This window comes from Toxotes jaculatrix, chromosome 17 (assembly GCF_017976425.1).
Source record: "Toxotes jaculatrix isolate fToxJac2 chromosome 17, fToxJac2.pri, whole genome shotgun sequence".
Classification (NCBI taxonomy): domain Eukaryota; kingdom Metazoa; phylum Chordata; class Actinopteri; family Toxotidae; genus Toxotes; species Toxotes jaculatrix.
In genome coordinates this window covers 9,774,010-9,792,762 of record NC_054410.1, presented here as the reverse complement: position 1 = coordinate 9,792,762, position 18,753 = coordinate 9,774,010, and the positions used below count along the sequence as shown (strand labels likewise).

General features: G+C 42.1%; 1 protein-coding gene across 6 annotated transcripts in view; it reads right to left on the bottom strand.

Annotated features, from left to right (window-relative positions):
- Nucleotides 1-18,753, bottom strand: part of qkia (QKI, KH domain containing, RNA binding a) — a 78,146-nt gene that overhangs the window by 43,084 nt on the left and 16,309 nt on the right. For all 6 annotated transcript variants that reach the window (XM_041059902.1, XM_041059905.1, XM_041059901.1 and 3 more), the window contains exon 2: nt 9,463-9,605. In XM_041059902.1, the coding sequence (XP_040915836.1) occupies nt 9,463-9,605 (143 nt within the window). The remainder of the gene's footprint in view (nt 1-9,462; nt 9,606-18,753) is intronic.

Here is an 18,753-nt window from a genome sequence, read left to right as displayed (position 1 = left end):
ACGGGGGTGATGACACGAGAACAGAGGGGGAGAAGTCACGAACATCTTGTTTTTCCAGTAACTGGGAGAGTTTCTGTGAGCAATAAGGGCCAAATCTCACAGTTTCTTCACTCTAGATGTGGAACTCCATCTGAGAGGCTGCTTGAGGATAAAGAGTTAGAAAGCCTGTGGCTCAGATTTTATGGCCTCCCCCCCCCAATGGAGTAAGAGCTTGTGGGTGGAGGCTGGTGAACCAGTGTCAGATGTGTTTTAATGATGACAGAGGCATGTACGCATGTACATGTGGGCAAGGGCACGGCACAGAGCAGGCGCCGTGTCTGGCCAAGCAGTCACCGCAAGTTCTCCTCACACACATTACTCAAGGAAAATTTGAGCACTAACTCACATCAAATGACCATGCTTCAATTATCTCACCTCAAACTGGGGATGTATCAAGAAACGACACTGCCTCGTCCTATTAAAACCTTGCAACTTGAAGTGTAACTCTACTGTAAATAAAAAGTAATTGCAGTGATGGAATAAAGCTGTCTCTATTCCCTGGCTTCCTGCGCTGTACTGAGTGTTTGACATTCTTCTCATGGATGTTGATATGCTGTTAGAAAAGGCAATCTCCATTTTAAGCCACTGGAATGTAGAGACAATGGGGAGCCAAGCGGGTGAGTTATCAGAAGGGTGCAGGGCCACGGAGCCTGCCAGGAACTCCACTCAGTACAGCCAGAGGAGTAGGATGGATACAGTGCCCTCACTGCCAAATACACTATCCTCTCTTCACCTCCACTTGCTAAACTATCTAGCCTCCTCCGCAGCTACTAAAAAAAGCCAGTTTTCATCCTCTATATTCCTGCTGTTACATCAACTCCACTGGCTCCCCAGACTGAGGTCTTTAAAAAAGTCACGTCTGGGAACCACCATGGCTTTTTGGCTGGATTTCCAAAGCTTTGCACCCTCCAGGAGCCCTTGAAGCAGTCACTGCCGACAGGGATAATGTTTCAAATTTAACAGGCTTTTAACAATTAATAGCACAAAAAAGTATCTAAGTAAAATTGTGATAATTGTAATCAACAGGTCTATTTTCCCTATTGCTGTCTGATTGCCCACGTCTATTAATAGAGAGCAACAAGTCATTCTGGGGTTATACAAAACAACTGCAAGAAAAGTATGTATATTTAATGGTTCTGCTCTATCACACACTGTCGGCACCCATCTGGTGAAAAGGATACATGCATAAACTATGTGTTTTGCTTACTTGGAAACCCCAGCAGACTATTTTTCTATTGGTATCTTTACTGTACTCTCCTATTTCCTCTGCTCATTTGCAGCATTAGGAGATTGAAGGCACAGGGACCTTTGGTGGACACAGTCTTTTCCTCACTCCTGTGTTTCAGTCTCATTGTATCTCAGTTTTCTTCAAGTTTTCAAACAAGCAGAAAGACAGGGAAATGTATACAGCATATAAAAACACAGTTTGTGTGCAAACACAGAAAGACAGACAGACAAACACACACTTCCACAGACACACAAAGCCCCCTTCAGGACAAGGGCTTACACTGACATTAAAGGGCCTTTGTTTAGCCCCAGTTATCGCTACTCCACAGGCGGGTTTTGTTGTGAGCATATCTACGTCTATGACACTGTGTGTGTTTATGAGCGCAAGTGTGTGTGAAACCACAATACATAGGGTGAACTCTTGCAGACACCCCTGGTGCCCAGAGCTGATTGCCGCATGGGTTTGTGTGCACGTGCATAGTGGTTTGTTTTTGTGTGAACAACTGAGAAACAACAGCAGTTCCACCAACAATGCTCAGAGAAGCAGAACAATTGTGCCTTTGACGGCGTTTGTTTGTGGTGGTGGGGAGACAGGAAATGAGATCATGCTCTCTGGCTGTGTGCGCGCAGGGCTTATCAAAGAGCGGGGCCAGGCCAGGAGGAGAATACCAATCACTTATTAGCCGGCCTCGCAGGGCTTATGGAAATGAGGAACAGTTCATTCAGTGCAATGTATCAAAGCTAGGTGGAATCTGTGGTTACACCAGGCACGGCCATCTCTTTCCTGCCCCCAGTCTTCACCCATCTTTTCACTTGATTCTAACCCTCCCTTTATGTTAGCTCATACCAATGTAATGGCTAACCATTTATCACAGCAAAACTCCCCCTTTCTTCATACCGAAGATACCTTCACTCTCATTTCATGTCAAGTTACAGTGTTTGGAGGCTTCGCAGAGGGCACGGAGTTTAAAACTGCTCTTTGTTGCCAAAAACTGCTCGTTGTTGCCCTTCCCCTTCCACACCTCCCTTCTGTATCCATTCATAGCTTCTCAAAACAGAGCAGGCTTCCTTTTCCTCTTCGTCTTAGTACACAGGATCTTGCTTTTCCTCTTCTGCATATCTGTCATCCTCTCGTAGTGCATGGGTCTCTCAGCACAAATCGATGTTTCTCTCTGACTACACACAACCTCCCCAGCCACCAGCCGGCTTGCCTGCCTTTCATCACTCATTCATCTTTGGGTAGAAATGTTCTGTCATTCAATTAATCCATCTTACTTGCCTTCGCTTTGTGGCCTGATCCCCACAAACCACACACATATATACACACACAGCAGTACCTTTTCCACACTGTGAAAGGACATGATGGAAGGAATATATGGGATGAGGAGAAGGCAAGTATATAAGCTACAGCAGTTTCCATGCTTTATCTACAAGAGGGACAGAGGTGAAGAGGTTGGGACGATGAAGGGGTGAAAATTAGACTTAGATTCCGATGATGACATCTTCGCCTCAAAGCCCTGTAGACTTCAAAGCTCTCTATTCAGCACATCCAGCATTTAGCGCCTAATCCATGGCTCCTTTGATAATTCTGTTTGGGTTTATTTTGGGGTTGCAGGCAGGGTGGAAATACAGAGAAGTGAAGACGAAGAGATGGAAAGTGTAAAGATTGATGTCGGCTGGAAGTTTGGAAGACATGGTTGAAGGAAACACGGGGCAAAGTTTGTGAACTTCCAGATAAGCAAGCCGCAGAGTGAGAAAAAAAATAACGAGTAGGAAGATGCTGAATAACATTCAGTCTCTCCTGCTGTGTTCACTTGAGCATTAGTTAATCATCATAAGTCAATAGAAGACTGCCCTCTGACGAAGCTGTGGAATATGTTAGCCATGCTCTGCTACCTTATCCGCAAGCCTATCATAAAGAGAGGGAGGGAAGCGGTATCTGATTTTCATTGGTCACGTCTGGTCAATACTCAGTCCCTTTAACAGAGCACTGCATTAGTTCAAGAAGAACACTGAAGTCACACTTGCATCATCTGATCGTCCATTGCTTATTTCGTTCATTCTTCCTCGTTTTTGGCTCATACATCAGCTGACAGGCAACCAGCTGACTAGTTAAAGTTCTTCATATTCATACAGTCGTACAGGACAGCCTTTACACCCAGACAGTTGTCACTATTATTCAGTTTCACCCTGGTGCAGCACACTCCTCCTACTCTATAGTCCTCAAACCTGAAAGACCATATAGACTGTTTGTCCCTACTACAGATTCTGATATTCTGATAGTCGTTTAACAATAAAATGTGACTACGAGACATAATAAGCTGCTTAGCTGCAAAGACAACTTATAAGACAGTCTCACATATATTCTAAAGTACTGAAGCTTTTGTCATTGTTGACCACGCTAAAATCCAATGTTTATGTATGTTTGCATCTATCTCTGAGTGCTGCATACCAGAGCTCAAATGTTTATGCTATAGGATTAGCTTTTTCAGCAGGGTTGTTGTTGTTTAAATATTTGCAATAAATAGTGATTTTCTTGAGGCAAGTGTCTCCAATCAAAAGTCCAGTCCAGTGCACTCAATCTGTGCATCGCCTTTGGTAGTAGTGCTCATTGTTCAAGTGTAAAATACCCTATGTCTGTATTTGTGGCATCTCTTTAATAACATAATAGAGGGAATCCTTGCCAAAAAGGAGTAATGTTAGCACTGACGCTATATATCACCAAGGCTCCTTTTAACACTTGACTGACATGACTCTTCATCTTCGAATTGTTGTGAATTCTCTGAACAATGGCATGCTCTACTCGCATATGGGCTTCATTCTCCATTTTCACCTATCTGTGCCTCTCAGTTAAGGACTTCAGGTAAAGACAGACCAAGTTATTTTCACAAGGTGCCACCCACTTAAAGTATACAAGCACAATTTGCTAATATGCAAGCAACCACTGAAAATAGAGCAATTATAAATACAAATTTAACAGCTTACACTGTTTCCCTTCGTCACATTAACTGACTACAACAAATAGTCCTCTCTGTTTAAATTATCATTGTAATTACCCTCCTCATCAAATAGCTAACTCGAAAACCATCCGTTCATCAAATTATCATCATCATCATGCATGGCTGGCTAGCTAGAGATATCAAAATCCTCCACTCTGCTGCTCTATCAGTGAGGTGAGGTGAGGTGTGGGGCGGTACATTTCCAGGACTGGTAATGACTTAAGGGGGTCAGAAGGATATCAGGAGCTGGCATGATAAGTGATGACACCCTCATTGGGAACAAGCTTAATGACTTTCCCTGTGCAGGGAACTGGCTGGTTTGGCCGGGCAATTTTACTGCAGTGAAAAAGAAAGGTCCAGGACATCCTGTCTGCTCAAACCACCAGAGCCCTTTCTTTGGTATTTTCAAATCTTTGTGCCTTGCAGTGGAAGTGAAGTACCATGAGGCAATGCAGCAAGACACTGACACAATCACAACTGTAGGAATGAAGAACAAAAACCTACTTAATTTATTCAGAGTTTTTACTATCAGTGTTAGTAGTTCACAAATTCTTGTTAAATATTTGAGCAAATGGTTAATAGTATTTCAAATTAATCTTTAGAATTGCATATATTTTCATCTTAAATATATTCACTTTATTTCATTGACTGTTTTATTTACCTGTTTTTTCAATTCTGTTAAGATGTTTGTACTCAAAAAAGGAACCGCTGAAAGTTTAAAATTAATGAGAAAAGGCAAAGTTGATGAGGACTTTTCTTGTAGCTACAATACACCAACAACAAAAAAAGAAACCAATCTCCCGTCTCCGACAACGAAGTGCACAGACCCAATATTGATCAACCATTCCTTGGCTTTTTTCCTGAGCCAACAAGTCATTTGCAGATTCATTTGCCTTCAAATTACGGACTAACAACTAAAAAAAATGGAGACTTGCAGGGGGATCAAACATCTGTTCCTCTGAGGATCTTTAGTTTGGAGACGGCGGGTGCAACGGAAGAGGGGGAAACTGGGGGTGTGGGGGGTTTAAAAGGATTCAATTACTGAGGTAAACAACCTAAATTACCATGGCAACCCCCTAAACACCAGACAAACATTAATGTCAAAGAACGACCAACAGCAGAGCTGTATCTCACAGTTTTTACACTCTTATCTATAAAAGCAATCATGCTCTTCTCTCCGACCTCTTCAAGCCGGCAAGAAGAGTTTAGACAGTCCTGTTTACCAGTTGCTCAACAGCTTACATCCAACTGTGGGTCTCATTTCATACAGTCAGCAAAGCAAGGGTGGCGTCCGTGCGTGTGTTTTCACTCCTAAGCATTTCTCACTACCCAGTGATCAGCCTACACCCACCTGGGCATTTAACAGTTGGCAAATACAAATACACAGGGAATGAAGTGGAGACATAGAAACGCTTAAAAAGACATGTCACACATCCTATCAGATGCCTGAAGGTCAACGGAAATGACATGCTGAGCTGTCAGTCAGCTGCCAATCAATGTGTGTGTGAGCGTGTGCTCAGGAGAAAAGTGGAGCCACAGATAGCATTTAATTGAAGGTTGAAGTTATCAGATAGCCTGCGACTCAGCTGTCAGTCAAGATGCAGTCACCACGGTGACGCTTCACAGCGCTCTGCACCACTGACGACATCGGGAAATGGCTGACTTTGAAGAACAGTGAGGGAGTGGGTAGACAGTCACACAGGCAGACAGGATGATAGAGACACAGGCCCTAAGACATACACATTCACAGACAGATGTGAAGCACACAGGCCAGAAAAGGGACACACTTAAGGGAATTAGAGTAGAAGCATGCTGGCAAGGCAAGTTATTTTGGTAGAATTGACATGCTGCACTGCATCCAGGCACCAGGACAATCTAATTATCTACTAGTGAAACCAGAGCAGGGGACTCGTAGGTGAGACAGAGAAAGCCCCATTGAGCGACTGTGACCTCGGCCTAAGGATATGGTGGGAGTCTTGTTTTTAAGTAAAAGTGAAAACTGAGAGGAAGGCAAGTAGATGGCAGGTGTCTAAAAATGACAAGATAAATGTGGAAAGAGGGAAAAGACAGGGAAATAGTATGAACGATGACAAATCTTCTATGGCAGGTGAGCCGATGCCAAGAACACAAAACAGAGACTTGGACCATCATTGCCTGCTTTCTTGGGAGAATCTAGTATTGCGTCAGAGAGAGAGACACACACACACATATGTATATGTCTTTTCGAAGGGGGGAATCTGGGAAATCAAAGGGAAATGTGAGAGGGGGGAAAATATTCCCCAGTCTAATAATCATCATTACAGTTTCCTCTCCTTTTAGCAATGGGCAGATGGGGATAGGAAGTGACATTTTTCTTCCCTTCCTTCATCATTTCTTTCCTCTCTCCCTTTTCACACTGATCCTACATCATACCCCACTGCTGAACGATTCTACTCTTTATCCTCCATGAAAACATAAACTGGATCTAGAGATACTGCAGCTCATTCTGCGTTTACACAACAATTATCAGACTACAGAGTAAGACAAGCTTAAGGCTGGAAGTCACTTGAACACACAATAACATTTTATCTGCCACTGTCTATTGTAATAAAACCCCACATTTCATTCCCTTTCTACCCACCCCACAAGCTTACAATTGCAAAGGTCAGTGGGAGAAGGAGAATTAAAGGGTAGCTGGCAAAAGGATTGACCACATAACTCATTACATACTAAGCAGTTAAACAATTCTTGCCAACAAACACTAGCCCAAACAGGTAGATTTTCTGGAAACAGGAGCGGTAGGAACAGAAAAAAATAATTCCATTTAGTCCTGCTGCTGAGTTCCCCTGGTTCCAATCATCACATCTATATATATCACAAAGCTATCTGGCATTTTCCTCTTTTCCTGCAGACTTAATGACCACACTTGGAAGGGATGTGCATGTGCGTACCAAAATAGAGAGGAAAAAATGTCCAAGTGAAATATGTGTGATTTTTTGCGTCACTGTGTATGTGTATTTGCCTGTACTTGTACATCGTTGTGTGCATGTTAGTGTGTGTATAAATTTGTGTCTACTAAGGTCATCAGTGAGTCATCTCAGCCACCAGGGGGAAGCCTAATTAATTTAGTAGCTTTCCCGGCAGCTCGTAAACACAATACTGAGTTACAGCCATGCTCTGTTCAGAGCAGCATAGCACACTGAGCAAAGGGAACACAGGGGTCATCCGAGGATGCCACACTTTTAATAGTTTGTGTGTGTCTGTGTGTGTGAGAGTGTCATTCCATTAATATCTTTACAGCCACAGGTGGCACCCACTGTTTCACACATTTTCACAGACCTCCTTCACTCTTCAATAAATCATATACGGTCATTTACAGCGTTGGCACAAAACCCACCCACAAATACACACTCTGTGTGCCTAACGACAGGTGTTTGTGAGGGGAAGGTGGGAGGACACACACAATACAGTGATTTCAGTAATACTAGTAGCAGAAGTAATGAAAAGCCTTTGGCCTTTATCTTTAAATAACATGTTCAACAGAGAGGTATGATTTCAGTTCAACACCACACTCAGACATGTCTCAGACATGCCCTTTAAAATAAAATGGAGGCTACAATACGAAAACAGTAATTTGTTGACCAATTAAATTCTGACCTGACAACTGCATATCAGCTAACTAATCCATCACCTATACAGGACTTTTCTTGTTTTCTTAAGATCTACGTATATAAGTAAACATAATGTATGTATTAATACTGTCACAAAAGTGGATAGGCTCATTTGAACTTTATCTTTTGTTTTAAATAGACCAGACCAATCATGATTTGACAGCAAGGACAATAAGAATAATTAAAGCAAAAATAAAGCAATTAGCACACAAAAGCAGCACCAAGTGCAAAAATGATTCTCACAGCTAATTAGGGAACTGTCCGAGGACGTGAAGTCCTGTCACTGGAGATGAAAGGTGAAAGACTGGGATTTGGTTGGCCGATTTAGCTTGTGAGCTCAGAGGCTGGGTCTGGTCTGAGGGTCAGCTGGAGCTAAGCTGATCCCAGCCGGTCCCTGGTGCCCTTTATCAATTCTGTCAGGGGGAAAATGCAATCCACGCCTGGCTGGGCCTTGCCCTGCTCTACGGTGTCTCTTATCCTCCGTCACCCCCCTCCATTCATTTCCTCACTGCAAGCTGCTGGGATTGCGAAGAGAAGCGTTGCTCTGCAAGACGTGGCACAACCATTCATGTGTGTGCCGGAGATTACCATAAGGACAGGAAGGTGGCAGACTGACTGTGGTCAAAACCTTACACATACACACACACTAGGTGGCTCCACACATAGAACACATACACGCAAAATACATGGCATACATCAAACAAGGCTACTATTTCCCCCGCCCGCCCGTCCCCAAAAAGAAACTCCTCTAACCAAAGTGAGTGAAAAGTCCAAAAGATTTTAATCTCCTTCAGTTTATCACTCACGACGGTGCTCCTCCTCCTCTCAGTCCCCTCCTTCTCTCGCTCACAGCACTAATCAACCACCGAGGTGGCCCATAAACACGCCAGCATGCTGTGTTTTCCTGACACCAGGACCGATTTAGACTGCCGTCTCATATATTTTTAAAGGTAGTACGTTAACAGCTTGGCACACATGTTATGAGTCCAGCAACTATTGCTTAACAAACTAAAACGGTCAAGATGGCCAATAGTTGTGTGTTTACCAACCATAAATTTAAAGAAGAGCAAAAAATAAGAGTACGGAGGACAGAAGTACAAGTGAGGTCCATGAGGAAAGCACTAAAGAGTGAGCAAAATGTACAACAGAAAGAAAGACAAAGAGAAACAATGGGTATATCCTGAGCACTGACAGATTGCTGAACTATGATGAAGATGTCTGTGTGTGTTTGTCAAGTATGTATGTCCACAGATATAAAAACTGTGGATTTATTACAGCTGCTGATTTAGCTGTTCTTAAAACCTTTTGTCAAAAAAAATTGTTACACTCAAATTGAAGGAGAAAATGCAAACATTCCTATAGACATACTATATGATCAATTTAATATACATTACTATTATTTTCTTTACTGTATTGTTCTTAAGACACTCATTATTTGCCTGCTAGTTGCAGTGTAAATATTAGACCTAAAACAATTAAGGAAAATGTACCAATATTATTGACAGTGTGGGACAGCCGACACAGAGTGAGATAAATCAGCTACTTACATCAGGATACTCTTTGACAGGCACAAACAGTTTTTCCTGTAGGTGGACGATGGGTCCAATAGGCTCAGGCAGCTCCAGCGGGTGTCTGTCCACAAGGCCATTCACTGTGTCACTGTACATGTCTTTACGCACTCTGTTGATCTCTGAAAGACAAAAAAATATGTACATTGTGTTAAGCAACTGAATAACATCAGTACAACTGAATGTCTTTTGTTTTTTTTTCCTTTTTATTATTTTGTATTTGATATATCACTGTCATATTGATTTTCACTTCTGGGCAAAGGCTAAATGTAGCATATAAGTGTTTGCTGTAAAAACAAATTAAAGAAAAACTACATAAATGTGTCAATGGCCTCCAGTACTGCATTTTCTTTTTTTAGATAAACAATTGTGTAACACTGTTTTGGAGCCTGTGAGTATAAAAGTTTATGACAGCTGAGCAGGAATGCCTCGTAATATGTGCTGGAAACAGCAATTTTTCAGGATTAACTGCTAAAAAAAGGTGTGTGTAACTTACTCTATATGACAGACAGAAGTTCAGCATTGCATTATTGACGGGCTAAGGCCACCATCTTTTCCTATCGGCCCAGGTACTCCCCAGTGGCTGTTCCCTAATAGAGCAGCCTATCTGAGTGGCTGGGCAGGTGGGGAGATGAGACGCAGAGCATCGCGCAGGCTCGGGTATATGCCTTCAGATCTGATCCCTCAGTCAGATAAAACTAATGGACCTCTCTCTCTCACACTCACACACACACAGCCAACGCAAACTTCTGCTCCAACTCTCTCTCACACACACACACACATACATACACACACCATCAACCTAAATTCACACACACCCCACTTTGACTTCCTCTGTAGCACAAACGAATTCACACACCAGAGGAATGCTGTGGCTCTGCGGGCTGAGAAAACTTATTCATTCATCCTGTGTGTCCGTGTGTGTATACTGTACGTGTGAGTGTGTCACAGTTGGATGAGGATCGACAGCTGCAGTTGTAACACCCGTTAATAAAGGACACACACTGCTCACACTTTGTAACTTCCCACAGTTGCCATCACTGTACGAAACAGTCATGCCATCGCTGAACCAAAAAGCTAATCAGCAGCAAAGGGTAGGAGAGATGTGATGAAAAAAAAGACATCTACAAAGACAACTTTTTAAGTTTGAGGGTGTAACAGCTGAAGCAAAATGGTAGGGCTGGTGAGGCCTTGAGGAATGACGTGTCTGGGGTGGAGTGGAGGCGGGTGTTAGGCAGTATTTCCATCTCTCATGAGACTTTCAGGCAGTTGGGAGCTCTATATTAAACTAGCTGGGGAACCTGACACTCAACTGTGGATGTCCTTAGTAAAGCATGCCTGACCTCCAAGTCTTAACCTTACACTGAAGCAAACATGGAAGGTGGGTCAAACTTACATAATTAGATTTAAGTGTAGTTGTTGTTTTAAGTTAGAATATTTATATACTATCGCAAATGACAAGAAGACACTGAAAATGTGTTTTCACTGGTTACTGTCTATGGCAGACTGACAAATGTGTGATTCATGGGCTCATGGACACTGACAAGCATAAACACAAACATCTGGCCTGCAGCTGTATGGACAACACCTGCAGGACATACTGGAACCATTCAAAAAAGCCAGGAGACTCAGCCCCGGAGCGACTCCTTCCCAAACCGCATGACTTCATCACTCTGAAGCCCGCATACTCCCGGTCCTCCCTAAAGATGAATTCATCCTCCTGGTATCTAGCCCAGAGGACAGATTACATCAGTCCTAACTGACACCAGTGGCTTTAGGCCACTTTCAGGCTTTGTGTGGGAACAGAGGCGCTTTGCAGTGACACATCATACAGGGAGGAGATCAGGACAGCATAGCTCATGGGGTTAATGGGAAAACTGGAAAACACAACAGTCAATTGCAAATGAATGTTGTGTGTCCAAAAGAACACTCCAGTCCATAAAACTTAAAAAATGATGGCCCAGTGGTTAAAAAGAGTATTTTCACCACAAGGTCATACACTTAATCTCCAAACCTGCTGATATGCAGCCTGATCATTTGTTGCTAGCCTTTCCAGAAAAAAAAAACTGTCACTATGAAATGGCATGCTGCAAAATAAAATGCTATAAATTTTAGTACCTCATTTGCTTCATCAGTCAATTCAAGCCAACATCAATAAACACAGAAGAGGGATTTAACACACCACTGGTGGGCTAAGCATGTGTGTAGGAGCCATCAGTGAGGAGTAAAGAGGAACCAACGCTCTATAGGTCAAAAAATCGGCTCTTTGAATTTAGTTTACAGCAAAAACATATATATGCAAAAACATATATATACATACACAAAATCTACTGTATCCAAGAATATTTGTCCTTCAGATGGAACAAAAAGAAGTGTGCACATGTAACAATGAAACCCAACAACCACCAGCAGCACCCCTCCTCCTTCTAATTCTATTTCCTCTTGCTGAAATGCCACATTAACATAAGGGGGCCGTGCTGGGCCATCAGTGGAGACGTGCAGCATTTGACAACCTCTAATTTCGGAGCGGCAAGTCTTTTCTGAAGCACTGCACTCACCTAAAAATTACCCCCTGCCTTGCACGACCGACAAAATCATTTGTCTAGCTGTCCACCCCGGCAGAAAAGGCTGATTTTGTAAGAGAGACACAAGGGAGGGAGACTGAGGACCACTATCTTGGAAACAACATACAAAAGAGAGAGGGGAAAAAAGACAATCAAGTGGAGTAAGAGAAGAAAGCTACCAGATGAGAACTTTTCTTCAACTTTGGCATTAGATGGTAAAAATCTGGATTACGTATGTTTTAAACAGTTATATGAGGAGTGATAACAGATCCCCTGGTACTCCCCTTCAGCCATCTCTCAGCTCAGTGCCAGTGTGTCATCCACAATCTGACTCAGCAAACCACACACACAGGGCACTTTGCTGTCAGAGCTGTCTATTTACCTGTGGGAGGTGGCTGCACACACATACACGCACACAATGGAAGATATAATAATATCACTGTTTAGTTTTATACAGAGACATCTGTCAGAAAGAAACAAAAATTGACCTTGAGAGTAGTTGGAGGGTAGAGTGAAAGAGAAAGAAAGGAAAGAGGAAGAATTACAACCACAGTGCTGAGCAAGCAGAGTGCAGTTGTATTCCTCTTGACTCACTGCTCTTTTCTGCTTCGATGTAAGTTAAAGCACATTCTATTTTATCCTTCTCTTTTTTTTTGTTTCCCTCAGTTTCTGATGCTTCGTCTCAAATTTGCAGTGAAATAATAAAATTGCACAGATGGTGGCTGCATATCTATCTGCCCTTTGTAAGCTCAAGTAAAGGGAAGATTTCTCCTCATTTTCTCTGTGATCTTGGCAGTGCAGAGAAATGAGTACCCAAAGGGCAGGATGTGGGAGGGGTTTGAGAGGCAGTGGACTGAGGAAAACGTAAGTTAAGAGGCAAGAATCAAAGTGGGGTCTGGTAGGTAGATGTTGAGTGTGGACGTGCATTCCTGACCTTGGAAAAAACAGTTAAAAAAACAATATCAACAACAAAAAACTTCAGTCAAAATCCATTTACATGAGTTTTCAAGTATTTCAAAGTCTTCATGGTCTTCCTTGAAGACCTTGGAATTCCAGTTTTCTCATTTATCATCATATGACCCAAGTCAACCTTAGTTAATTTTTTTCTTAAACTGAAGAAGATGACTGAATATTGAGTTAATATGACCAAATGAACACCCCAAGGACAAAACATTAAAAAAAAATAAACGATAAATAATAATGTGAAGTTAACAAGTATAAAAGCAGCAGGTTCTTTAGCAGGGTTAGTATACCTGCCATATCAAAAGTCACCAGTGAAAACAACATTATATGACATAAGAGCAGATGTTTTTCCCCCACACAGAAACCATTACCCTTTGATAGCAGAGAGGAAAGGACAGGGGGAATGCAAATCTATTGAATCTACTCATCTGTAAGAGTGATATTTGACAGAGTCAGCCAGACAGCACCATAGGATAGAGAAGCTTTCATTTATTTACCCAGCCTGATGCCAAAAACAATGACTGAGGCAGCACTGGCAAAATCAAGTGAAACGGTTCAGGAGAAGGTGAGATGAGGAGAGAAAAGGCGCAAGACAAAAGAACAGCCAAATGAGAAAGGAATATATTCTAATGTTGCAGCCCTCTGATCTAACATGGTCTAATGAATGTAAACACAGCATGAGGACAAACTTGGTGAAACGGAGTGGAGAGGAGAGATCAAAGACGGAGCAAAGAGATAAGCCAGAGAGAGAGAGAGACAGAGAGAAAGAGAGCAGAGTAAAATTAAAAACAATGGAGAAGCCCAGAAGGAGATAGTGTAATCAGGTTTAAGACTGGTGAAGATCATTCAGCTATACCTGCTCCACTAGAGAATGGGAACAAGTCCATTAAGAGCCCAAAAATAGACCTGCTCCATAACTGCTTTGTCCTCACCCTGCCTCTCACAGCAAAACGTCCTCTGACCATACAGAGCAAATCTGTTCATACACATATTATGTGTATGTGTGAACACGTGTGTGAAGAGAGAGGGAGAGAGAACGACAGAGAGAAAGAGAGCAAAAGAAATGTAATGGGTGAGTAATCAGTGTGATCAGCTTTGCCTGAGGAAAGCAGCTTTAGATGCCTTGTGATGCCTGGTATTAGGCTGATAATATCTGGCACCTGAGACAGATTGAGTCTAACACCAATTAATCTTAAAGCCAAAATGATCAAATGTTCAACTCTGCAGAAAGACTGAAAGAGTCTTTCTTGTTTAGGGTGATTTAAGATCAAAACCCTGTAGTGTTAGGAATCACTCCATCTTTTCCTGCTCGCACATGCATGCATGCATGCATGCTCACTTAATGATTTAAACAGGTGAAAAGATGGCTTGAAAGCTGAAGTAAATATAGACATAAGAAATGTGCTGGTTGTGTCTAAAAACTACAGCAATCACAGACAGACCTAAATGTGCTGGTGCTGAGTGAAACAAGACTCGGGCGAGGAACAAGCCTTTTCACTTTAAAGCTGTGCACTTTAGCAATCACAAAGCCTGGGTACCCGTTGCAAGCGAAAGGATTTGGGCGTTTAATGCATTCCTGCCCTTTATTCACAGCACAGACAACTTTATCCAAGACGACACTCCACTTCAACAGTTTAGGGGTTTGGCAGGCCAAGCATATGAAAGACGCAGGTTTCTTTTAAAGCAGAGAGCCGAAGTATAGTGCACATTGGTGGGGGTGAACTGAGCCATGAAAACGTATGCATTTCTGGGTCTTATCGTCAACTCACAGCTGCCTCTCTCTCCCCCTCCCTCTTTGTGAAGGAAAAAAGAAGTTTCCTCATGCTTCTGTCTTATTTTTACTTCATAATCTTTGATTTAACAGTAGGCCTATACTGCACAATCCTTTGATGTTTATGCATAAACTAATGAGTGTGCTGTTAAGGCTGTCATGATAACCGAAATATTGCAGTACCGCGCAAGTGACAAGTCAGCCACTGGGGGATGGCAAGCTACAGCCATAACCACTGTGTTTTACAGATATTTTTTTTAATCTTATTTAGAAATCTAGTGCGACATGTAAACGCCCTTCAGAGACAAAATAATCTGTAAAGATAGTAATTGTGTGGTGCTCTGCCCCACTGTGGACTGAAACTGCTTTGCAGCATGGTACCACTGAAATCTTTGTCATTTAAAGCCACAATATTCCTAACAATAGACTAACAATAAAGCTTATTTATAGACTAAAATCAAGAAAAATTGGCTAATTTGCAAAAACAAAAAAAAAAAAAAAATAGCACTAATATCATATATTGCTTGTTGAGCCACCCTAAACCACCGCAGGGGAAATCCCTTCACTGTGACAGACCTTTATGCTGTACTATCAGCCCAGCTAAGAACAGCACATGTGCCTTAGTGAACTTTAATGTCAATATGCTGCAGCCACGGGGTTAGTGCTTCACTTGCCATTGTTGACAATTTGTCAGATTCTCAATTTAAAATAATATGATAGTAGGAGTGTGACAGTACGTGTGTTATCACAAAATGTTCGGTACAAGCTGCTCTGTCAAGATGTGACCTGTTCTGGTTTTGTAGCCCTATGAACCAAGAAATTATGGAACTTGGGAGATTATAGTTTCCCAGTAAATAACAGCAATGCTGGACAAGCAGGACTAGATAATCCACAACTGTGGATCGCCATTGATCAACCCAATTAGGGCAATGTTATGTCTGTGGAAATGGCTACATCAAACAGACCAACTCATCAGCGACAGCATTGCCCAAGAGTGTCTATTACCTGCAGTAGTGTAAAACACTCTGGGGTGCGAGTTGTTCTCCCCATGGCATCCAATCAACCTCTTTCCACAGATTCAGAGAGAGAAAAGGCAATAACAAATAGCGCAGGAGTGTTTATTGCTGCAGATATGTGACTATACTCAGTCACAGAAAACACAACGAGGCAATTCTGACCTGAAAATAAGAACTAACTTTGGAAGACACACGCTACATTTGACTAACCCTGCGTGCTCAAATATCACATTACCTTTGGCTGACCTTTTGGCACAGAACAGGATTCTGGCATTTTGGCACAGAACGAGGACAGAGGATTTTGTTGCACATCTCTCTGCACTAATAAGAGATCACTTCAGTCAGTATGGACAGGAGAAACACATAATTACAGCGACCAACAACCTTTTGTGATGTACATATGGTTTGTGAGTATTGTGAGAGGTTGCTCTAAAATTTCACTACAAGCTTGGCCTATACCTTATTCACCAGGAAACTAAGCTAGTACTCTTATGTTGTTTGCTATGAAAATGGAAGAAACTAACAAGCAAAGCTGTCCTGAGCGGACAATCATGGCAATCTAAGCACCTGAGAAGCAGTGTGGGAAGTATTTGGTGTTCTACACCATAGATGGCAAAGTGACTCACAAAGGCAAGGCTGTTTGTGTCTTACATTACGACAACAACAAATGCACAAGTTTGAATTAATTTGAACAAATTGTGTATTATTTCAAATTAGTTTGAATTTGATTTTTGAAAAAATGACAGTCCTATTTTGCTGTGACTCATCCATGTAGTTCCTGAACCCTGACAGGATGTGGATATAAGTGCTGGTCCCCACAGGCTGAGGGGTCTAAATGGCTGTAGACACAAATGATGGTGTGGTTTGCTGGAAGCCAGAGGGAGAGATTTATGTTGTGTGTCAGGGATTCTCCTAAGGCTGGCTGGGTAAAAAGCTCCAGCGTCAGGTCTTTAAGAAGATAGGCCACTAAATAAACGCCTAGCATAACAAGGTTTCTGGATCTTCTCCTCTCTCCGCCAGAAAAAAAAGTAATAAAATACAGAAAAACACTCGCATACACATACACACTTTCTCAGCTATCTCTTGGGTAAAATGCGAGCCAAGACACAGAGGAGCTGTGCTTTCATCCAAATTGGGAATGGACGGTTGATGCATTTTACAATGAAAAAATGCTTACACAAAGTTGCAGTAACACAATATCTGTCTGACGCATACACTATGGTGCAGAAACTGCAGAAAGTATATACATGTGGAGTGTGTATGAGTGTACACGCTCACGTTTATAACCCTGCCAACTACCTCTCCGAAAGCAGCGACGATGAGCTGAAGCTGCTTAAAAAGCCAACACAATTCACACAATATTTAGCTATGGTCCAACAATGGACAGGAATGTGTGTGCCCTGCCCTGATACATGCAAGACACATAAAAACAAACACCCAACTAAACATTGAAACACCCACACACACACACACACGAGCTAATGAGCTTTTGTGTGTTTGTAGGCAAGGCTCCCCTGAGAGAGTGAGCCCACAGAAATAACACTCCACGCGGAAGGAGGAGTGAAACATACAGCAGGAAACAAGAAGGAAATAGTGCTACACCTCTCCTCCATCCTGCCTTACTACCCACTGTTTCACATTTAGTCTACTGACAAAGAGAGAAAAAACACAAATTACAGTAACAGCTCTTTATCATGCCCCAACCCTAGACTTTCCCTAGACTCTTACTGGTTTAATTATTTTACCATCATGACCAACAGCTGAGGAACCCAGAGCTGTAAAGCTGTAGTTTGTAAAAGGCAAACATAAGGTTGAATATTGCTTCTTCTACCTTTAATAGCAGAATAAAGCAAACTCTCAGCAGGATTATTACAACTACAGACGTATGATATTTTATGGAAAAATGGAATGGGGCTACAGTTAAAACACAAAATGCAAGACCTGCAGCCAAAGTCATGTTTGGTTTAAATTCGGTGTTCCTCAGATTTATCTTTATCCTAAATATTTTAATTACACTTTTACTCAAAATACTGACATCAAATGAAGTCAATGGTCTATCACATCAAACCATGAGTTAAACACATCCATAGTTACGTCAGAAACATTGACAAATTGGAGGCACAGTTTACCTCCTGCTCTATTCTGGCTGAATCCCTGAGAATATGTATGCTAAAAGCAGAATGTGTAGGTGTGGTGATGGCCAAGAACAGCAATCAGCAAAGCCATTAATCATAACCGGTGACAAATGCAATGTTTTCTGGGGCCGTCACTGTGACTGCATGCAGGAAGGGGAAGAAGTGCCAAGCTGGATGTGGCTTTCCGTGGCTGCTGGCAGCAACGGTGACGGTGTGCTATAGAAACGTGTCATAGCACGTTAGCTTGGTGATTAAACAAAGAAAACAGAGCAGACAAGGACAGAGGGACCAAAGCAAAAACAGAGATGTGTGGCGGTAAGAAAGAAGCAGATATAGCAGAGAGGGTCAAAAGGAAATGAATACTCTTGGATGTGAAATGCATTGTAGAAAAGATAGCATATTAGCCTGGAATTGTCTTACATTGCCAGAGATGTGCTTAAAATCGCACAATAACATATAAGTTACCATTTGACTAGAGCGACTCATGTCACTTAACAACGCAGGTACCAGCAGTGACAGATGAACAGGTGCAGTGATTGTCCTGGAAAATGTGGCTCTAAAGTAGGCCAAGTTAACTGAGGCCTGAGAAGGAGTTATGATGCCAGTTTTGAGATCATGATAAACAGCGAGGCAAAGTCATCAAACAACTGTCAAGTGGCCAAGAAATGCAGTGTCAGAGAATATCCTAAGATGGCAAGATGACAAAAACAGTCTTAAAAGCTAGAGGTCAGTGAAAATCTTGTTCCAGTCCCAAAACTTACAGCTTCCAAGAGTGTTAGACTGTGTCTGAAAAATAAAACGACAAAATGGCAATACTGGAG